This window comes from Barbus barbus, assembly GCF_936440315.1.
Source record: "Barbus barbus genome assembly, chromosome: 38".
NCBI classification, from domain to species: Eukaryota; Metazoa; Chordata; class Actinopteri; order Cypriniformes; family Cyprinidae; genus Barbus; species Barbus barbus.
The window spans coordinates 8,664,898-8,687,629 of record NC_136716.1 but is presented as its reverse complement, the minus strand read 5'-3'; the positions used below and the strand labels follow the sequence as shown (position 1 = coordinate 8,687,629).

Here is a 22,732-nt window from a genome sequence, read left to right as displayed (position 1 = left end):
TTTGACGGGTTTGCCGTGAATCCTTGTAAAGTTCTGTGTGTATATGATATGATGCTAGTTTTACTCAAATTAAATGGTAAAATGCTCGTAAAGTGCCTTTCAGATCAGTTCTGGAGATATTGTTGATGTATTTATGTCCTCATTGAGAGGCAGACGCTGAAATCACCGCGAGCGCCACATTAGTAAACAAAACCGCACGTGCAGCACATTCACACAGAGACGCGCAGAACATGCAGGATTCATATTTAAATCGACTTTTGCAGCTTAATATTTACAGATACTAGTCCATATCGCGATTTGATTTAAGTGTAATGACCTACTTTTGATTAATTCATCCAAACTTTGACAAATTCCGTGACATTCCGCATTAAACTGTAAATTCAGTTTTTATGACTGGATTCCGTGCGCGTTCTCTGCATCGCGAAGATCATAGATCCCTACAGATAGCGCTCCTGCTGTGTTCTTTAACAACCAGAGCAGTCATCTTTCTATTCACTTCACTTTTGCTATTTAACCAGAGCGAAGGAGACTAGTGCGGTCACGTGTGGTGCTTGTCCACGCGCCTTTGGAGAGAAGTGAAAGTGACAGCTTGGCTAGTATCGGTGTATCGATACTTCGGGAAATTAATATGGGTACTGTTCAGATATTTCAGTATCGATATTTATCGAAATATATTTTTGACAACACTAGGAGGGTGACATCTGGCCTGGCATGCATAATAAAGCGTTTTTAGTCATTTCCGTGGATCCATGTGAACAGGGATCAGAAAGGAAAGAAAACTGTTTTTACTGTTTTTTTTTTTTTCTTTCTGCTTTTACCATTTAGTTACCATTCAAAACTTCTAGGTAAAACAAACAGAAACAAGATTATAAGGTCAGAGTTTGTTCAGATATTTTTCTTGTAAAATCAGATTCTAAATCATTAAAATCACCTTCAGTTCATTTATTTTTTCAATCATTGTTTGTGGATATCTTTTTTTTTTGTGCTGTCAATCGATTAAAACAAATTAACTAATTAATTGCACATCTTTTCTGAAATTAATCACGATTAATCGGGATTAATCCCACCTAACATTAAAGTTTTTATATATACTTTTATATTGCAATTTCATTCAATCTTCAAATTAATGTACAAACAACATTTTTAATATTTGTTTAATGGCACCTGGCTGAAGGCCAGTATCACTGATACCAAGTAATACGGATTTCCCTAATATTAATATTTAACCATTGACTAAAGCTATTAAACATTACATTATAATTAAGAGCTAGCAATTTTAACATTTATTAGACTTTAAAAATAACTTCTAATTTAAGTGAACTTAAAACAATCTTCACATAAACCCATTACATTAAATGTTATCTTTAGCTAGGCTAGGTTACCTTTGCCCTTTAGCAGAAATATACAGAAATTGAATAAAGTTATCAGACACTAAATACAGATAAATACTTACAGCTATATTAAAGTTATTGATTCTTTTTTTTTCTTTTTATTCTTGATGAACAGACATCACAGCAGCTGGTTATAAGGTTATTTTGTCTGTTATTTCTTTAAGAGCTGCTGCAGCTGCTGCTGAACGTGACGCGGATCTGACATGCATCGTATTTTCTCTCAACTCTCATCACCTTTTCTGACCATTTTCAGGTCGGACCCATTTCAGTCTCTACTAATGAGCTGACGAGTTGAATCGGGTGTGTTAGAAGAGGGAGACGGTGCTGGATGCTCCAGGACAGTTTGGAAAACCATTAGAGACATGTTCTTAATGTAACTCGTAAATAACATATTACATGCATGCACCGTTTTAAGGTGGTTTTAATCGCCTTTTTGGTAACTTCATGCCTTAACTGACCACGACATTGCATACAGGCTACAGCGCGCACCGTTTACCACGCTGTTTGACTCGCGCCTGCCGCTGAAGTGAAGTGGAGCACGTGTCTGAAACTTCTCCGGATTGATGTGATCATAAAGACATTATGCGACTGAATAAATGCACTTCTTGTCAAGAAAAAAACAGACAGAAGCAGCAGTTATGAGTGGGGTGGCCAACCCATAGGCTCCGCCCCTGCGTTGACGCCGTTAAATAATTTTAATGCGTTAATCTGAAAAAATGAATCGCCTGCGTTAACGCGCTAATTTTGACAGCACTAATTTTTATTTAAATATTTGGTTAAACTAATCATGTATGTAAATTTAATCTCATTTGCTTTATTTTTGAAAGTTTTTTGCTAAAATACAACTATTCTAAAACCTAATGAGGTTGACTAGTGAGTTCAATATATTTTGAGGCATTTTAACAGACAAGCAATTCTCAAATAACTGTTGTCTAGGAGTACGAATTAAAGCAGGTTGGATTTGTTTGTTTTTGTCAACTCCAATCCTTTAACCCTGAGTTTGTTCAACTAACTTTGTGGTACTGGCCCCTAGGGGTGGGCGATATGGGAAAAATATCATATCACGATTTTTTTTAGAAATATCACGATTCACGATTTTATCACGATTCTTTGTCATGTTAGTTTTACTATTTTGGTTTTACAAGTTGTCTGAGCATTACAGCCAAACTAGAAAGACAAAGACGCATGGAAGATATTTAGGCCAAAGTGGGTGAAGATAAAAAATATTTTTCATTATTTTATCTTTCTTATTAAAAAATAAGAACAAAAGATACACATTACAAATACACATAATATACAAAAAAAAAAAAAAAGTGCTTTATTTTCAGGTACAATAGATGTATTTAGCAGAGCATTCAATGAAATTGAATGAACAAATATAAAAATAAAACACTAGATAGACTGATTCCTAAAGCAACTGTATTAAAGTTTTTCAGTCAAGAATAGTGTGATTTTTCTCTTTGTGTTTTGTTGTTTTGTTAACGTTAAATGAATAGTTCCCCCAAAATTTAATATTCTATCGTCTGTCTGTCAATTCTGTCATAATGTTGTATTTTTATACCATCATTTACTCAAAAGTTGTTTTAAACCTGAATGAGTTTCTTTCTTCTGCTGAACATAAATGCTATTTTGAAGAAGGTGGAAAACCAAACAGTTGCTGGTCCTCAGTGACTTCCATAGGATTTTTCTTTCCTGCTATCAAAGTCAAAGTGGACCAGCAACTGTTTGGTTACCCTCATTCTTCAAAATATCTTCTTTTGGGTTCAGCACAAGAAATTAATAGAGGTTTGGGAAACATGTGAGTGAGTAAATAATGACAGAAATTTAATTTTAGGGTGAACTATCCCTTTAATGACAGTCGACAGCATGTTTAGTGCCCTGTCCCTTTAAGAGCTGCACGCATCTAATATTCAGGCAGGCATCCGTTTCTCTCTTAACTATTTACTTTCATTTTAGAGATAACCAACTCAGTCTGTATGTAAACCTTGTGTGTTTTGACAGTATTAGCGCAAAATATAACTTAGTTGAGTAATCAGGCGCTCGCGCTGTTAGACAGGCGTTTTAGTGCGCGTGCTTCAGGTGTATGCGCTCAGAAAAAGCGCACGTCAGACCAGCGCGTGAATTAAACATTTAACCAACAAGGCTTGTATGCAAATAATGTACTTTTGCGATCGCGAATAAGTGCAGTGTCCTGTCAGAGTAACTCTACTGCTGTATGTGGTGTTGTACAGTAGAGACGGAGGCGCCAGAACTGTATTTGATATAATGTGTTCTGTAGCACGATATATTTCTTAAAAAGCAGATCGTGGAGACATTTTTATCGTCCACGATCAAAAATCGTCATATGGCACACCCCTACTGGCCCCTGGTTAATACACAGAGATGGGTGCAGTTTACTGGATTACAGTTTGATACATTTCACATACTGTTTGTGTTGTCAAGTCATTTTTATTTATATAGAGCTTTATACTGTACACAGCATTTGTACAGAGTTTTGAAAGCTTGAAAAATGCTTGGTTTAACCATTATATGTTTTCAAGGTTTAAAATGTGCTTTTTTTTTTATTGTCCATGAAATTTTTTTTTTTTTGAAGAATGCCCAATGTGATTTAAAAAGAACAAAAAATTGCCTATATTAAAGAATTGTTTTTATTTATCCAAGTATTTATTTATTTAAAAAAATATATTTTTATTTAATTTCGCGCAAGTGTATAAAAGTACTTGATAGGTGGGCACTGGGCAGCTAAAAAATTGCAGCTCTATATAACTTTTGACACGGTTGTGTACGATGTATATTATGTACACTGGACATCACCACCAAAACCTGTAGAGAAACGCTGTTTTGTTGCTGCATGTGTTTTTGAATAACAATAAAATGTGACATGACTTTGTCCTCTTTTTACACTGAAGTGACAGCAGTGGAGAGATTCTGAACAACAACTGTGTGATGGAGTACCACCAAACCACTGGCACCCTGAGTGCACACTTCAGGACCATGGTAAATTGCGCTTAAAGGCTTCACATTACACACGTGAAGTGTGTTTACATGCACCACAAAATATTGTTAATGACTTTTATACTGTTAGTAATATGTCAAGATTAACACTTCATGAACTAAAGCAAATACATTTAAAAGTTTATTTCAAATTTGTTAATAATGCCTAATGAGAAATGTTTTTTGCCTGCTGTTATTTGATTCAATGGATGTTTTGGAATTTGATTAATCAACTTGATTTAAGATATTTTTCATGATAAATTACTTAAGATGATGACTTATTTTCCCTCTTGTTTGCAGTCTCTGAAGCGTATAAAGAGGTCAGACCGCCGTGGGGCGGAGTCAGTGACTGAAGAGAAGTTTACGGTTCTGTTTGAGTCTCAGTTCAGTGTGGGAGGCAATGAACTCGTGTTCCACGTGAAGGTGAAATATTACACTAAAACACAAATCTTGTCAAAGTCATTCCTAATTGTTGTGATTTATTATGCAACTTTGTATCGTTTGTAAATTTGTCCCTTTTTGTTTCTCTCTCTTGTGCAGACGTTATCCCTGCCTGTTGTGGTCATCGTTCATGGGAGTCAAGACAATAACGCTACAGCGACAGTACTGTGGGATAATGCTTTCTCTGAGCCAGTTAGTTGATGCATCAGTTACATATTCTTTGCATATTTCAACAAAATGTACTGTTCTCAGCTAATAGATCAAATACATTTACAATGTTGTTTTGAAGCGACTTAACACAAATAGTCTGATTTCTGTTGTCTTCTAATGTGTTAGATATAGTCCGTTTACACTTATGAACATGTTGTCTTCATTTATTGTAAACAGTTGTTGCTTGACTGAGATTGGAGTACATGCCACTCTCTTAACAGGGTCAAGAATGTTTAAATTCTTCTACGCAACCAAAATGCAACAATGTGAAATGTCCTGAAAACGTTTTGTGCTTGCATTCTACTACAACATTCACAGAAGTACACACTTGTGCTAATTAGGTTCTACTTGATTTCTCCTTAGGGACGAGTGCCATTCGTGGTGCCTGATAAGGTGCTGTGGCCGCAGCTGTGTGAGGCTTTGAACATGAAATATAAATCAGAGGTTCAGAGCGACAGAGGCCTGTCGGAAGACAATCTGGTGTTCCTCGCTCAGAAAGCCTTCAGCAGTTCCAGCAACAACCCTGAGGACTACTGCAACATGACCATCACCTGGTCTCAGTTCAATAGGGTAACCATCAGTATTACCTAAAGATGTTCTTCTTTGTGTTGACTCTTTTCAGTGGTTGGCAAATCAGCCTGAACTGGTTTTTAGCAAATTAGACTGAATCGGTTAAATTGACTGATGCATTGTTCTGACATTGTGAGACTCTAAAGAGGATGTTGCTACACACATATGAAGGAGAGTTTTATTTAAAAGAATTGCATTTTAGAGACATGCATTAAATTCGAGACATGTAATATGTGACCCTGAACCACAAAACCAGTCATAAGTAGCACAAGTATATTTTGAGTATACATTATCTGGGTCAAATTTATCGATTTTTCTTTTATGCCAAAAATCATTAGGATATTAAGTAAAGATCATGTTCCTTGAAGATATTTTGTAAATTTCAAAACTTAATTTTTGATTAGTAATATATGCGTGGCTAAGAACTTAATTTGGACAACTTTAAAGGCGATTTTCTCAATATTTAGATTTTTTTTTGCACCCTCAGATTACAGATTTTCAAATAGATTTATCTTTGCCAAATATTGCCCTAACAAACCATACATCAATGGAAAGCTTATTTGTTCAGCTTTCATATAATGTATAAATCTCAATTTAAAAAAATTTAACCTTATGACTGGTTTTCTGGTCCAGGGTCACACATGTTAGTGCAGGATGTCTGGGAACATGTAATTACACCATGCCATACAATAAACAGAATATGTGATGCAAACATAAATAAAGGTCTTCTCAAGTGTGCAGCAACTAATCCTATTATACATCGTCTTCCTTGAGAGCCATTACTTTAGATTTTTCATCAAAACATCCAGTGATGTAAAAGAAGAAAATTGACTGAACATTTGAAATTAATGCACATATGTACAGTTGGGCAAAAAAGTATTTAGTCAGCCACCAATTGTGCAAGTTCTCCCACTTAAAAAGATGAGAGAGGCCTGTAATTTTCATCATAGGTACACTTCAACTATGAGAGACAGAATGGGGGAAAGAATCCAGGAAATCACATTGTCTGATTTTTAAAGAATTTATTTGCAAATTATGGTGGAAAATAAGTATTTGGTCAAAAACAAAAGTTCATCTCAATACTTTGTTATATACCCTTTCTTGGCAATGACAGAGGTCAAACGTTTTCTGTAAGTCTTCACAAGGTTTTCACACACTGTTGCGGGTATTTTGGCCCATTCCTCCATGCAGATCTCCTCTAGAGCAGTGATGTTTTGGGGCTGTCGCTGGGCAACACAGACTTTCAACTCCCTCCAAAGATTTTCTATGGGGTTGAGATCTGGAGACTGGCTAGGCCACTCCAGGACCTCGAAATGCTTCTTACAAAGCCACTCCTTCGTTGCCCGGGCGGTGTGTTTGGGATCATTGTCATGCTAAAAGACCCAGCCACGTTTCATCTTCAATGCCCTTGCTGATGGAAGGAGGTTTTCACTCAAAATCTCACGATACATGGCCCCATTCATTCTTTCCTTTACACGGATCAGTCGTCCTGGTCCCTTTGCAGAAAAACAGCCCCAAAGCATGATGTTTCCACCCCCATGCTTCACAGTAGGTATGATGTTCTTTGGATGCAACTCCGCATTCTTTCTCCTCCAAACACGACGAGTTGAGTTTACCAAAAAGTTCTATTTTGGTTTCATCTGACCATATGACATTCTCCCAATCCTCTTCTGGATCATCCAAATGCTCTCTAGCAAACTTCAGACGGGCCCGGACATGTACTGGCTTAAGCAGGGGGACACGTCTGGCACTGCAGGATTTGAGTCCCTGGCGGCGTAGTGTGTTACTGATGGTAGCCTTTGTTACTTTGGTCCCAGCTCTCTGCAGGTCATTCACTAGGTCCCCCCGTGTGGTTCTGGGATTTTTGCTCACCGTTCTTGTTCATTTTGACCCCACGGGGTGAGATCTTGCGTGGAGCCCCAGATCGAGGGAGATTATCAGTGGTCTTGTATGTCTTCCATTTTCTAATAATTGCTCCCACAGTTGAGTTCTTCACACCAAGCTGCTTGCCTATTGCAGATTCAGTCTTCCCAGCCTGGTGCAGGTCTACAATTTTGTTTCTGGTGTCCTTCGACAGCTCTTTGGTCTTGGCCATAGTGGAGTTTGGAGTGTGACTGTTTGAGGTTGTGGACAGGTGTCTTTTATACTGATAACGAGGACAGAGGAGCCTCTTAAAGAAGAAGTTACAGGTCTGTGAGAGCCAGAAATCTTGCTTGTTTGTAGGTGACCAAATACTTATTTTACCGAGGAATTTACCAATTAATTCATTAAAAATCCTACAATTTGATTTCCTGGATTCTTTCCCCCCATTCTGTCTCTCATAGCTGAAGTGTACCTATGATCTATGGCCTCTCTCATCTTTTTAAGTGGGAAAACTTGCACAATTGGTGGCTGACTAAATACTTTTTTGCCCAACTGTATATATATGCAATATATCCAGTCTTGGGTGTTCTTGTGTTGACAGGAGAGTTTGCCGGGCAGGAACTTCACATTCTGGCAGTGGTTTGATGGCGTCATTGAGCTCATGAAGAAACACCTAAAGTCTCACTGGAATGATGGGTAAAGACTAATTCAGCACACTTCATGCACTAATGAGAGTACATTTAGTAAAATGTTTTATGTTTATCTGCAGAGCAATTCTGGGTTTCCTGAACAAGCAGCAAGCTCAGGACATGTTGATGTCCAAACCAAACGGTACATTCCTTCTGCGCTTCAGCGACTCTGAGATCGGAGGCATCACCATTGCATGGGTTGCAGAAAACCCGAACAAAGCAGGTAAGGAACACCGTAAATGGTTAGTGAAAACAATACTAATGAGAACTGAGATGTGTTGTTCAGCCAAAGGTGTGTCTAAGCTGAACAGAAATGCATGAAATTAACAACAGCCATCATATTCTGAGTTTGTGTGTTTCATTGTGCAGGAGAACGGATGGTGTGGAACCTGATGCCCTTCACTACTAAAGATTTCTCCATCCGCTCTCTGGCTGATCGGATCAGTGATCTGAACCATCTGCTCTTCCTCTATCCCAACCAGCCGAAAGAGGAAGTCTTCTCCCGTTACTGCACACCTCCAAACTGTATGCATGTTTTCTCTTGCAGACAGAAATGTCATCAAATGATTGTATGCTTGATTGTTAGCATAGTTGCAGTTACTTAGCATTATGTTTTCCAACTTTCAGGGATTCAAACTTGCCACCTTTCAGTGAGGTTATTCAATGTAGGTCATTTGTGGAATTGGTATCACAGACATTTTAGTTGAGCTTATGAAAGCAAAGGCCAATCAGAGGTTTTTAATTTAGTCAGAATCAACTTAGTACCACTCAAAACATGATTTTGTTTAGTTTAAGCTCACCAACTGGGTTCTGCATGCTCCTTTTCCCTGTCATTTCATTTTCATGAGAGTGCAGAACATAGTGAGTGAACTTTAGTGATTGACAGCCTCACTGTTTATAAGGGGGTAATAAAGAGAGTCAGAATCTCAAAACATGTTTTTGTTCAGCACAAGCTCAATGACTGTGTTCGATATATACATGCTTACCGTGGGCCTTGCGAATTAAAGTGTTAAAGAGTTTTTATTAACAATGTTTAATGAATGTGATTTGCTTTTTTTTTTTTTTAGCAAAAGCAGTGGGGGATGGATACGTCAAACCAGAGATCAAGCAGGTGGTGAAGGTTGAGTGAGTATTGTTCTCTTCTCTCAAGTTATTATACATAGTCAAAACACTCATCCAAATGATTATCTTCAATAATCCCTGGATATTAGAGAAATGTGCTTTTACATATTCCAATATATACAGATGAATAGTTCATCCAAAAATGAAAATTTGCTGTTAATTTGCTCACATCAGGCCATCCAAGATGGTGACTTTTTTTTTTTTTTCTTCAGTAAAACAGTAAAGATGATTTTTAGATGAAACTGTGGTTCTTGGTTCTTGGTGAAGTCAGTGGCTACTGCTTTTTGAGAATTAAAAAAAATGCATATCAAGGAATATACAATGATATATTCAGGCCTTATGAAGCGAAAATATTAGTCTGTGCAAGAAACATAACATTATTTACAACATTGCCTGTTATTACTTTTTCTTTTATTGTATTACTGACTGTTTACTTATCTTAAAGGGGTCATCGGATGCCCATTTTCCACAAGTTCATATGATTCTTTAGGGTCTTAATGAAAAGTCTATAACATGCTTTGGTTAAAATATCTCAATGGTGTATAACAACACCCTTTTTACCCTGTCAAAATCAGCTATGTTTTCAGCAAGCCGTTTTAGTGCATGTTCCTTTAAATGCTAATGAGCTCTGCTCACCCCGCCCCTCTCTTCCGTGGGGTGACGAGCCGTTCTCATGATACGGTTTAATTTAGCCGTGCAACTTGCTAACTAGCACGTTATTAGGAAAGGCGATTTTGCAAATATTCATAAAAGAACCTTATACTCACTTCTAATGATTTGCGTGAACATAAATGCATTTAGGTAGATCGGGGGGCACATTCCCTTAAAAAACAAAGGTAATCCTCTGCGTCTTCGGTGCCTCAGATGTCGGGAGTAAATGATGACTGCTATGTTCATTATTACATCCAACAACAAAACACCTCAATCGCTTGGGAGTCATTCTTGTCTACTCCTGCTCTGGCGTTGAAACAATGGCGGACTGATGATAACTCAGGGCGGGTTTAGGGTAAAACGCTAGAGTCAATCAGCAATCGTGGGAGGGGCCTGGGTCTGTGTGACGTCACACAGACAGAAATCTGAGAATGGTTTGATATGAGAAAGGGGAAATGATTAAACAAGATTAAAAAAAAAAAACCCCACTGGGTGGATCTTTATCATTAGGCTGTGTACACACACTGCTAACATGCATTTCAGTTAAAACAACTTGTAAAAGTCTGGGGTCGACAATATAATTGGCCCGGTGGCCCGGACGTACTTTTAAAACCGTCAGGGCCACCAGATCGCTCCAACCACTAGCCCGGTGGGGCCAGTAAAAATAATGCCTCGATTAAAAAAAACCTGTGGTTCTGTGTTTTGATTTCTGTTAAATCGTCTCGGTAACCACCGCTAGCAGGTTACGTGATCCCGACAGCCTTACAGATGCAGCGGGTTTATGCTCGCTCCCGCGGTTACGCGCGCAAACTGCACACTGCTGCTCAGCACCTACCTATAGCTACTATTAAGCTAGGCTACATGTTTCTGAAACCCCCATCACCCGGCCAAACGCCGGGTAAAAAAGAGAAGGCAAGGAAGAGAAAATCACCAGAGGAATTGAGGGAAAGCGAAAGGGAATACGAAAAGAAAAGGCAGAGAAAGTTTCAGCCCCAGTGGCGAGACCGCTGGAATTGGCTGGGCTTAGGGGTGGACGATAAAAATGTCTCCACGATCTGCTTTTGAAGAAATATCGTAGTATCGTGCTACAGCACACATTATGTCAAATACAGTTCTGGCGCCGCGGTCTCTATATACTGTACAACACGACATACAGCAGTAGAGTTACTCTGACAGGACACTGCACTTATTCGCAATCGCAAAAGTACATTATTTGCACACAAGCCTTGCTGGTTAAATGTTTAATTCGCGCGCTGGTCTGACGCAGGGCTGCCAACTTTTGAGTTCATCTTAGAGTGAGATTTTGGGGGCGGGGCTTGTGGAGGGGGAGGGGCTTGTGGAGGGGCGTGGCTTGGTGTGGAAAAAATACAAACACAAAATCATTGCAGTAGCAGAAGTGTATTAGGTATATATTGATTGTCAAAGTATTTGGTATCTGTACAGAATTTATTGGGAGATTTACATTACATTTAATTTTCACAAACATTTTACAGAAATAGGATTAACATGTGATTAACATGTTCACAGATTAACATGTGCTCTATTGTAAGACTAGGCATATCCAGATATTTGTCATGTTTTCTATGATAAAGTTATGTAAAATAACTGCTCAGTGCTGCAAAACAAACAACTCTGCTAATGCTAATTTAATTCTATATAAACTATAACAGCATATTAGCTACTAGCCTAAACTGGACGGAGACACGGGGCGCCCTGTAACTCACTGACCTGCCTGCGTTCACAATTCACACGGTGCAGATGACTGCAGTCACGCCATCTGCGCTTTGGAGAAGAAATATGTGATACAGTGAGGTAATAAATAGCATTTGTCATGACTTTGGTGCAATTATGAATTTTTAATGAATTTTTTCCAAACAAAAACATTTTAGAAACACATTTGAAATGTTTTATTGAAAATGTAATACATTATGAATACGATTAAACAATAAAAGTCCATTAAATAATAAGTGCTCGTATAATGTGTTTTTTAATCAGCTTATTGTTATCCAGACTGGGCTTCAGTTTGATACGTGATCCGACCCACTCTTAAAAAAATAAAAAAAAAAAAATAAATAAGATTTGCAAAGGTTTGGAAGCTTCACGGCAATCACTACCACGCAACGCCATATAGACGCGCAACTAAATGTTTGGCGTAGTTGGCGTGACCGCGCTTCTCCAAAGCGCAGAATAGATGGCGTGACTGCAGTTGCAGATGGGAGGGAGAACGGCTGACTACACAGTTTATGGGAATAAATTGTGTATTTCCCTCACAATTGTCACAAAAAACTCACTACACTGTCTGTCTGGTCTCTCTGCGCGTTGCTTTGCGAGATCATGCGGCGCGATTTTTTTTTTCTCACTGCTGCACGAGTCTGCGTGAGAAAAGGGGGGTGTGGCGTGAGAGCGTGAGAATCGGGTCAATTGCGTGAGTCTCACGCTGAATGCGTGAGAGTTGGCAGCCTTGTCTGACGTGCGCTCATACACCTGAAGCACGCGCGCTAAAAAGCCTGTCTAACAGCGCCTGATTACTCAACTAACTTATCTTTTGCGCTAATACTGTCAAAACACACAAGGTTTACATACAGACTGAGTTGGTTATCTCTAAAATGAAAGTAAATAGTTAAGAGAGAAACGGATGCGTGCCTGTATATTAGATGCGTGCAGCTCTTAAAGGGACAGGACACTAAACATGCTGTCGACTGTCATTAAAGGGATAGTTCACCCTAAAATTTTATTTCTGTCATTATTTACTCACTCACATGTTTCCCAAACCTCTATTAATTTCTTGTGCTGAACCCAAAAGAAGATATTTTGAAGAATGAGGGTAACCAAACAGTTGCTGGTCCACATTGACTTTGATAGCAGGAAAGAACAATCCTATGGAAGTCACTGAGGACCAGCAACTGTTTGGTTTTCCACCTTCTTCAAAATAGCATTTATGTTCAGCAGAAGAAAGAAACTCATTCAGGTTTAAAACAACTTTTGAGTAAATGATGGTATAAAAATAAAACATTATGACAGAATTGACAGACAGATGACAGAATATTTATTTTGGGGGGAACTATTCATTTAACGTTAACAAAACAACAAAACACAAAGAGAAAAACCACTCACTATTCTTGACTGAAAAACTTTAATACAGTTGCTTTGGGAATCAGTCTATCTAGTGTTTTATTTTTATATTTGTTCATTCAATTTCATTGAATGCTCTGCTAAATACACCTATTGTACCTGAAAATAAAGCACTGTTTGTTTTATTTGTATATTATGTGTATTTGTAATGTGTATCTTTGTTCTTATTTTTTAATAAGAAAGATAGAATGATGACACAGATTTTTATCTTCGCCCACTTTGGCCTAAATATCTGCCGTGTCTTTTTTTTGTTTTTTGTTACCTTGAAAGGCTTTGTCTTTCTAGTTTGGCTGTAATGCTCAGACAGCTTGTAAAACCAACATGACAAAGAATCGTGATAAAATCGTGAATCGTGATATTTCTAAAAAAAAAAATTTTTTAGAGGTTTACTGTGAGCTCTGCAGATCAATGCCCACATATGCAGACAAGTAAGTTAGAGAAAAGTTAACGTGGATGAAACCTATGGTATGAACATAATATAATGAATTGCTGTGTGACTACGGAGAATGAATCCTATGCAAAAGGTTTATTTGCACTTGTTTCATGTTTTTGCACAGTTTTGCTGCACTTTGCACTAAACCTACCTTAAAAAAATAAATGTTATTCATGTTGTTCAAGCAAACTGTTCTTTTTCGTGATTATCGGGATCAATACCCGACGCGTTGACCTGGGCCAGTGAACTTCAAAAGACACTGGCCCAGAGGGCCAGTGGCAAATTTCCCTTATTGTCTACCCCTGAAAGTACATGTCACATCCGATGACCCCTTTAAATAATTGTCAATACTTGTCTTTAAAATTGATCAAGAATTGTTACATTTTTCTGGTATCAAACATTGTGGGATCATAACTTTATTTCCAGCAAAATAATTGTGTGTGTGTAATTGTTGAAAAGAAGATATATATATATATATATATATATATATATATAACATGTAAAATAAAATGTGTAAAATAACATGTAAGAAAATTACAATTTTAATCATAAGGCCTACCCCAATTGTGCTAAATAACTGCCGTCTCAATATGGACAAAAGAAATCGTGATTATGATTTGTGCCATAACCGAGCAACCCTATTGTGGACCCATACATACGTATTTTTATTTCCTCACAGTGAGTGCTAGTGTCACGAATCTGGCCCATGCACTTCCGGTTAATCACCACCAGAGGTCACCCACTCACCACATGGACTCTTGCACTTCACTACAATCCCCATCATTCATTGCACTGACGACACACACAGCTGTTTTTACTGATTACACAGCTGATCACACTAATCACTCAGGCTTTATAAACCATGGACTTCCTCTTGCTAGATGCCGAGTATTGTATTGCGTTTATCACTCTCATAGTGATAGCTTTTCTACGGAGCCCAACTCAGTCATAGTCATAGTCATAGTCTTGCCTTGCTTTACCTTGTGTGTTCTCTTGTGTTTTGACTCCTGGCCATGTTTTCTGAATTTACCCTTTTGCCTTGCCATTCGGACTCTGTTTGCACCTCGATTGAATTATTGCTCTTGTACCTGCATTACCCCTTCTGTCAAGCCCCTTGGATATTGTACGCCGACCACGCCTGTTTACTTGAGTACTCTTCTGTCTTGACACCTCTATACCTGTTTGCTGTTTGTTCGACCCTGTCTGTTATTGACCATGCCTGTAAATAAAAGCTTGCACTTGGATCCGCACGGCTCACGTCTTGTTCGCCCCATTACAGAATACTCGCCCACACAAGGATCCAGCGGCTTTTCTAACCCTGGACACGTATGGACCCATTCAATCAGCTACTTGACCTGCGTCAAGGAAGTCTAACCATTGATGAGTACGTCACACAATTTTGTCTGTTATCTGACAAGGTACCTTTTGATGAGGTTTCATTAAGACATTTTTCGTTTCGGACTAAGTGAGCCCGTAAAATCATGGTTACCTGAAGGAAAGTTTAATGTTAGTTTAAAGGATTTTATGGACCATGCTTTGCTGTGTGCTGACTCTTTGTTCACTGTGGGTGTCGAGGAAGAGGAACGCGACACCGCATCTGTGAATGAGATGGCGGACGCAGCAGAATGCATTCACAAAATGGCGGCCACAACAACTGCTCACATCATGCCTGCCAAGCCAGAGTCTGCTCATGTCATGCCTGCCAAGCCACAGCTCGCTAATGTCATGTCTACCAACTCACAATCTAATCACATGTCTACCAATCCAGAATCTGCTAATGTCACTTCTGCTACCCCAGGGCCTGATCACGTCATGATGGTTGCTCGAGAGATTCTTAATAACATGGCTGTCATTCAAGAACTCCGTCACAAGATGGCAGCCACTTCTGAATCTCTTCAGAAAATGGCCGCCGTTCTAGAATCACATCACATCACCACTGATCTGCCAGAATCTCTTCACGTCACCACTCATCTGCCTGAGTCTCGTCACGTCTCAGCGGATCGTCAAGAGTCAAGTCACATCTCTACTGATAGTCACGAGTCAAGTCACATCTCAGCGGATCTTCTAGAGTCTCTTCCCTGTCATGACTATGGAGGCCGTCTGTGAATCCTCGTCCTGCCCTGTCACGGCTATGGAGGCCGTCTGTGAATCCTCGTCCTGCCCTGTCACGGCTATAGAGGCCATCTGTGAACTCTTGCCCTGCTTTGAACTGGCCACCGAGGCCATTTTTGAACCTTTGCCCTGCTCCGAACTGGCCGAGGAGGCCATCTTTGAACTATCACTCTGTTCTGAACTAGCCAAGGTCCCAGTCCCTGCCATGGTCTTCAGGCCTGTCTGCTCCACTGTGGTGGTCTTCTGTCCCACTCTGGTGGTCTTCTGCTCTGCCGTGGTGGTCTTCTACTCCGATCTGGTGGTTTCCTGCTCGGCCGTGGAGATCTTCTGTTCCACCCTGTTGGGCTCACGTCCCATTGGCTCCGCCCTGGTGGGTCCCTGCTCTGTCGGCCCTGTCCTGGCCTCTGGCTCCGCCCAGGTTTCCTGCTCTGCCGTCTCTGCCTCGGTCCCCGGCCACTCCACTTCCACGTGGACCTGGTCCTCCGTCCCTCCCCCCCTGTTAACCAGGTCCATGCACTTCCGGTTCACCACCAGAGGTCACCCACTCACCACATGGACTCTTGCACTTCACTACAATCCCCATCATTCATTGCACTGACGACACACACAGCTGTTTTCACTGATTACACAGCTGATCACACTAATCACTCAGGCTTTATAAACCATGGACTTCCTCTTGCTAGATGCCGAGTATTGTATTGCTGTAGCGTAATACAAGTAATATTACTATGTAATTTAAAGAAATAGTTTAATTTAGCTCAAAGGGAATAATTTATGATTTCATAGGGATTTGAACAGAATCACTGTTACGGCGATTCACTGAACGAGCTGTATAACAAACTCTGTACTGGATATTAAAATCCAAAATATAGTGACCACACTATTTAATAGCACAGTAACAAAATCGGCAGATTAATACATTAACTTGTGAGCAGAAAACACAAGATACTTCTCTTTTCACTATAAATAAGATTTTATTTATATAAACCTAAGACATAAACTAATCTAACACATGAACACAAGCATTCACACATTCACACGTTGCAGAGAGAGAGAACGTGAGGAAAGGATGAGTTTAAGAGAATGAAAATGTGAAATCCCAAGTTTACAGCAATATGTGCAATTGCATAGACCTGAACAAGCATCAATCACTTAATTAACCCTCGCTTTGCGTTTCTCAATGAGGCTAAAATTTATATTAAATGCACCTGATTCAGTTAGAACCTGGAGGTGTTGCTTGCTTTGCCTGTGTTACGGGGTTTCCTTTGTGTCGTCGTTGCAGACGGGGTTCCCCAAAGTGTCTGATTGGGTGGAAGTTCAGTAGTCTTTGAAGTGAGGTCTTGGGTGTTGGCTGAGGATGCGGAGTTGGTCTGGTCGAAGTTTGAAGCGAGTGCAGTCGGAGCTGGACTTTGTAGCAAACTTACATTAGAACACGAAAAGCCACGGAAAGAAAAGAAACTAAAGTAAAAGAATAAAATAAAAGGAGGTAATGAGACTAGGTGGCTTTCTTCTCATTATGGTAGCAGCTGGCACATGGGCCAGAGCATGCTCAAAGAGCAGCACGCGGTGGCAAAATAGAAGAGCGTAAGAGAGCATTTTTTTGAAGAAGAGTAAGAGGGACTAAAAGAAAGTTTGATGGTGTCCTGAGTTTTTAAACTCAGCTTTCAGACCGTCCCATCTGGACGTCTTGACCAATTAGATACTGTCCTTGCTTGTGGTATTGCTTTGTTTCTCCACCCCACTAATAAATCGTTGTTATCTGTTCAGTCAGAGGTCCGAACTTTACAGGCTCTTGCAAAGTATACTTTTTGAACATGATTTCTATAACAAGACTATGATGCATTTGGCAAAGAATTGATTGGAAGAAACATTTAAAGCATGGATTTTCAAACTCATACATACCAAGCATGAATATTAATCCTTCAGCTATTACCACTACATACACAATGAGTGATTAAAACAATGATATTCAAATGTGTGTTATATACATAATATGCAGTTATGCATAGAAATGATTAGTTTCATAAAAAATTTAAAATGAAAGTCTTATGTAGTTCTATGGAGAATGTGTGGAGACCTGCCCAAGAGAGTATGTGGCTCGTGATTTTCTATCACAGGTTTACATGTGAACATCAGTCTTGATTACTTGCAACAAATTTGACAGTCTCCTTGAACTGGAATTATCAATAAGTGTTCTTTTGTCTCAATGTTGCAAGCTGTTTTGTGAAAGAGGCTTGCTGGTTAGGCTTGCTTCAGCTAGTTGGAGCAAGGAATCCGATTTATGGCGTTGTCCTGTTACAGCTTTGAGGCCCCCCTCTTTCTGGAATCTCAGCTTCTCAGGTTTCAATGTTCTGAGGCATCTTAAATTCGTCTGATTCGGTCTCTGATATCTTACATTGCGTTTATCACTCTCATAGCGATAGCTATTCTACGGAGCCCAACTCATAGTCATAGTCTTGCCTTGCTTTACCTTGTGTGTTCTCTTGTGTTTTGACTCCTGTCCATGTTTTCTGGATTTACCCTTTTGCCTTGCCATTCGGACTCTGTTTGCACCTCGATTGGATTATTGCTCTCGTACCTGGATTACCCCTTCTGTCAAGCCCCTTGGATATTATACGCCGATCGCCGACCACGCCTGTTTACTTGAGTACTCTTCTGTCTTGCCCTCTCTATACCTGTTTGCTGTTTGTTCGACCCTGCCTGTTATTGACCATGCCTGTAAATAAAAGCTTGCACTTGGATCTGCACGTCTTGTTCGCCCCGTTACAGCTAGTACAGTATCTAAGGGTGGAAAATGGCCAAAATAATGTCAGTAAATAATTTAATTTAATAATGGAAATTAGATAACAAACTGTGGAAGTTGAACACTGATTTCACACAATTATGTGTGATAGAATGCAATATACCAGAAATATTACAAATTCATATCAGATGTTAACACAGATGACCTGTAGACATATTTATTTTTTTTCTTTCCCAGGTTTTCTTCGCCCAATCCTGAACCATCTCCCGGGAATTCATTCATGGAGCATGCAGCATCACCCACTGTCAATCAACACCCTAACTTCACAATCTATCCATCAATGTAAGTTCTGAGGAACATCTTGTATGTGATTATTTTTCCCCATGCAGTTATTGTTTATCTCTGCAATAACAAACCCAGTGCATGACTGGTGTATGTGTGTGTGTGTGTGTGCATCTGAAGGAATGATTCCATGTTAGACACGGAAGGTGAATTTGATCTGGAAGAGACCATGGACATGGCCCGACAGGTGGAGGAGTTCCTGCGTCAGCCCATGGAAACCCAGTGGAGCGGACAACAATCATGACCTCTAATCTTGTGATCTCTTAAGAGAACTACAGGTGCATCTAAAAAAAATTGAATATCATGAAAAAGTTCATTTTCTTGTAACATTTCAAAAAGTGAAACTTTCATATATTTTAGATTCATTACATGTAAAGTAAAACATTTCAAAAGTTTTGTTTTAATTTGAATGATTAGAGCTTACAGCTTATGAAAGTAAAACATCCAGTATCTCAAAATATTAGAATATTTCCTAAAATCAATCAAAAAAAGGATTTGCAAAACAGAAAAGTTCAAGTTGTTTAAAGTGTTCATTTATGCACTCAATACTTGGTCAGGCTCCTTTAGCACAAATTCCAGCATCAGTGAGGTGTGGCATTGAAGCAGTCAGCCTGTGGCACTGCTGAGGCACTATTGAGCCTTCGGCTCATCTGTATTGTTTGATTGACTGTTTCTCATCTTTCTCTTGAAAATATCCCATAGATTCCATATGTGGATAAAGTCAGGCATGTTGGCTGGCCAATCAAGCACAGTGATATCATGGTCAGCAAACCACTTGGAAGTGTTTTTGGCTCTGTGTGCAGGTGCTAAAGTCCTGCTTGAAAAGCAAATCAGCATCTCCATAAAGCTTGTCAGCAGATGGAAGTGCTCTAAAATCTCCTGGTAGATGGCTGCATTGACTTTGGACTTCATTAAACATTGTCCATTGTGGACCAACAAGCAGCTTGATTCAAGCTACTTGGATTCTGTGCCTCTCCAGTCTTCCTCCAGACTCCAGACCTTGATTTCCAAATGAAATGCAAAATTTACTTTTATCTGAAAAGAGGACTGAGCAACAGTCCAGATCTTTTTCTCTTTAGCCCAGGTAAGATGCTTCTGACGTCGTTTCAGTTTCAGAGGTGGCTTGGTAGCCCTTTTTCCTGAAGACGTCTGTGTGTTGTGACTCTTGATGCACTGACTCCAGCTTCAGTCCATTCCTTGTGAAGCTCTCCCAAGTGGTTGAATCAGCTTTGCTTGACAGTATTCTCAAGCTTCCGGCCATCCCTGTTGCTTGTGCATCTTTTCCTACCCAATTTCTTTCTTCCAGTCAACTTTGCATTTAATATGCTTTGATACAGCACTCTGTGAACAGCCACTCCTTTTAGTAAATTACCTTCTGTGACTTACCCTCTTTGTGGAGGGCGTCAATGTTCGTCTTCTCGATCATTTGCAAGTCAGCAGTCTTCCCCGTTATTGTGGTTTCAAAGAACAAGACATACCCGGAATTTGTACTGTAGGGATGGTCATTAATTGAAACTCAAATGTAAATATTGTAATATTTTGAGAGACTGATTTTTGACTTTCATGAGCTGTAAGCTCTAATCATCAAAATTAAACTAAAAAAACTTTTGAAATGTTTTACTTTACATGTAATGAATCTAAAATATATGAAAGTTTCACTTTTTGAAATGTTATAAGAAAAAAGGAACTTTTTCACTATATTCTAATTTTTTGAGATGCACCTGTACAAAAAACTCAATGGTTCCATTCCATATTTTTATCTTAACAAATGTGAAATGCAATGTTTGTCAAAGCTGATCAGTGGATATGTAACTGCCTTTGCGTTTTATATATAGTTTAATTTGTAATTTCCCATCATTAACCACCGAAGAACAATAGACTGTCATGTGCCTTGATACAATTCTATTTGGCTGGATATGAGCGGCTACTTTACTAGCCCAGTGTCGGTTTGCCACTTTCATTGCCCTTTATCTTGATTGTTATAGTCCAGTTATAAAAATCTACTTGATCAAATCCAGTCACACAGTTGGCTAAATGAAGACATTGAGCTTTCAATATTCAGTCTTCTCAGTTTGTCCACCTCCAATTAGAATGCTTTACGGTTGCCAGGTCTGCGAAACAAAACCCAGTCACATTTTTCCCTCGGTTTTCACCTCTGTTGTTGGTCTGCTCCATCGAAATCACATTCAGGGGGTCCGCCTCTAAAGAAATAGTGTTCTGAGGGTGGAGGGGGACTTGGCAGCCCTGGGTGCATTGTCATTTGTGCACCTTGTGGCACTACACAGAATTGCCTATTATATTACTGGTGCTGGGTGTAATTTGACTTTCTAATGTCTTTTAATTGTCTAACAAACAAGCAGTCCTGGCTTATCCTGGTTGACATTAGTGTGGAGTTATTTCTCCCCAACTTTAGTTACAGCATCCCCTAACATTGAAGATTTATTAAATTTAGCACATCAATATCCATGCATTCCAAACCATTCTGAAGATCTTAGCTAATGAAATTTGATTGGTGATTTTTTTAAGATTTGGGATTGGGAATCTTAAATCTTATTGGGAAGCACTTCTGCTATCAAACTGTTTCTGAGTTATGATATTTTTAGTTGTGTTACCCCCTATGGGTGGAATTTGACACAATTTGTCTTGAATTCTTAGGATTGTTTGTGTACCAAGTTTAGTTAAATTTTATATCTTCAGAACAAACTGATGAATCAATTTTTTTCAGTAACCTTTTTTTTTTATTTTATATTTAAATTAGCTTCTTGGTTAAGGTTGAAGAGTGTAAATTGAGTTAAAATACCCCCTCCTACCCTTTCTTGATGGGCAGAGACACAGTCCGCTATTAGTAGGTGATTCCACCAAAAGTGTGAACGCTGTGACTGTAGAGCTTTGTAAATATCACTCTGCCACCAACCCCATATTTTAACTTAAAACGTGACAATCAGTTGAAAACATTTATTCTCTGTGTCTGATCTGTCTAACATCTTGGCCATTTCTGATTATCTGACTCCCTCCCACCCCAGATACCTCATTTTCCCTGAGCCATTCTTCCTGTACCTTAAATAGCTGAGGTTGGCCCAGTAGTTACACCAAAGTCTGTTGTTGGCCTTCAAATTTTTGCTCATTTTTAAATCCTCTCAGATTTCGTATATATTGATCTGAAATTAGTTTTACACTTTAGTCTTTCTCCCAGTAAATATCTAATCAGTGCACTTGAGAGCCAAAATTGTACAAGATACCAGGCGTTGTTTGTGAAGTTTATTTTTCTTACCCTATTGGCAAATGCTGCTTTTAAACATTTTAAGCCTTCTTGCCTGTATAGTGAAATGGATTTTATAGATATTAAAGCAAATTAATAAAAAAAATGTGTCTTTTAAAGGACCAGTCTATTTAAAATAATGTAAAATGTAAAACTTAATGTCAATCAAGATAAAGTCGCTCCCCTCAAGAATAGATCTCAGGAAAATACACATCAGAGATGTTTAATAGTACCTATGCAGACACAGAATTTTATTTAAAAAAAAAAATGAATATATACAATGTATATTGAGAAATAGTTATAATTACCACAGTGCTATCTAAAATAAATATACTGTTGCGATGCAGATAAATTGTGCTTGAATTGTCTTTAGAGCAACTGTAACTTGGTTTTAATGTGTTCCTAATGTGATGGCTTGGCTTTAGTGTCTTATTGTTTTCTGTAAAATCTATTGTTTTGAACATTATTTGTACTTTTTCCTATTGTTAGAAATAACATTACATTATTTTCTATATGTAAGGGACAACGTCCAATCTATATGTAAGGGATGAAGCCATACTTAACATAAATGGGGGATATTTTTATTTTATTTTTTGGACCGTAATGATTGGCTAGCAGTACGCAAACACTTTATTACAAGGCTACCTAACAAATAAAGATATAAATGCATGGTTATGAGTTGAATTATTGTATCTTGAAGAGAGGGTGGAAAGACAGCAAACAGGTGTCACGCATCAGTTGTTTTGATTACTTTGTTACAAAGTTGTCATGGACAATGGT

The 22,732-nt window shown here is 38.9% G+C and overlaps 1 protein-coding gene across 2 annotated transcripts in view; it reads left to right on the top strand.

Annotated features, from left to right (window-relative positions):
- LOC306857392 (signal transducer and activator of transcription 5B-like) overlaps window positions 1–22,627 on the top strand; it is a 46,047-nt gene extending 23,420 nt beyond the window's left edge. Inside the window, exons 10-19 of one of the 2 annotated variants that reach the window (XM_079397315.1) lie at window positions 4,301–4,388; window positions 4,686–4,808; window positions 4,926–5,018; window positions 5,400–5,606; window positions 8,071–8,165; window positions 8,239–8,381; window positions 8,528–8,683; window positions 9,226–9,283; window positions 18,589–18,693; window positions 18,814–22,627. In XM_079397315.1, coding sequence (XP_079253441.1) covers window positions 4,301–4,388; window positions 4,686–4,808; window positions 4,926–5,018; window positions 5,400–5,606; window positions 8,071–8,165; window positions 8,239–8,381; window positions 8,528–8,683; window positions 9,226–9,283; window positions 18,589–18,693; window positions 18,814–18,937 — 1,192 coding nt within the window. In that variant the 3' untranslated portion in view covers window positions 18,938–22,627. Of the gene's footprint in view, window positions 1–4,300; window positions 4,389–4,685; window positions 4,809–4,925; window positions 5,019–5,399; window positions 5,607–8,070; window positions 8,166–8,238; window positions 8,382–8,527; window positions 8,684–9,225; window positions 10,117–10,673; window positions 11,980–18,588; window positions 18,694–18,813 lie in introns of those variants that run through there. The other variant, XR_013783104.1, reaches the window with a different exon arrangement.
- The last annotated feature ends 105 nt before the right edge of the window (window positions 22,628–22,732 follow it).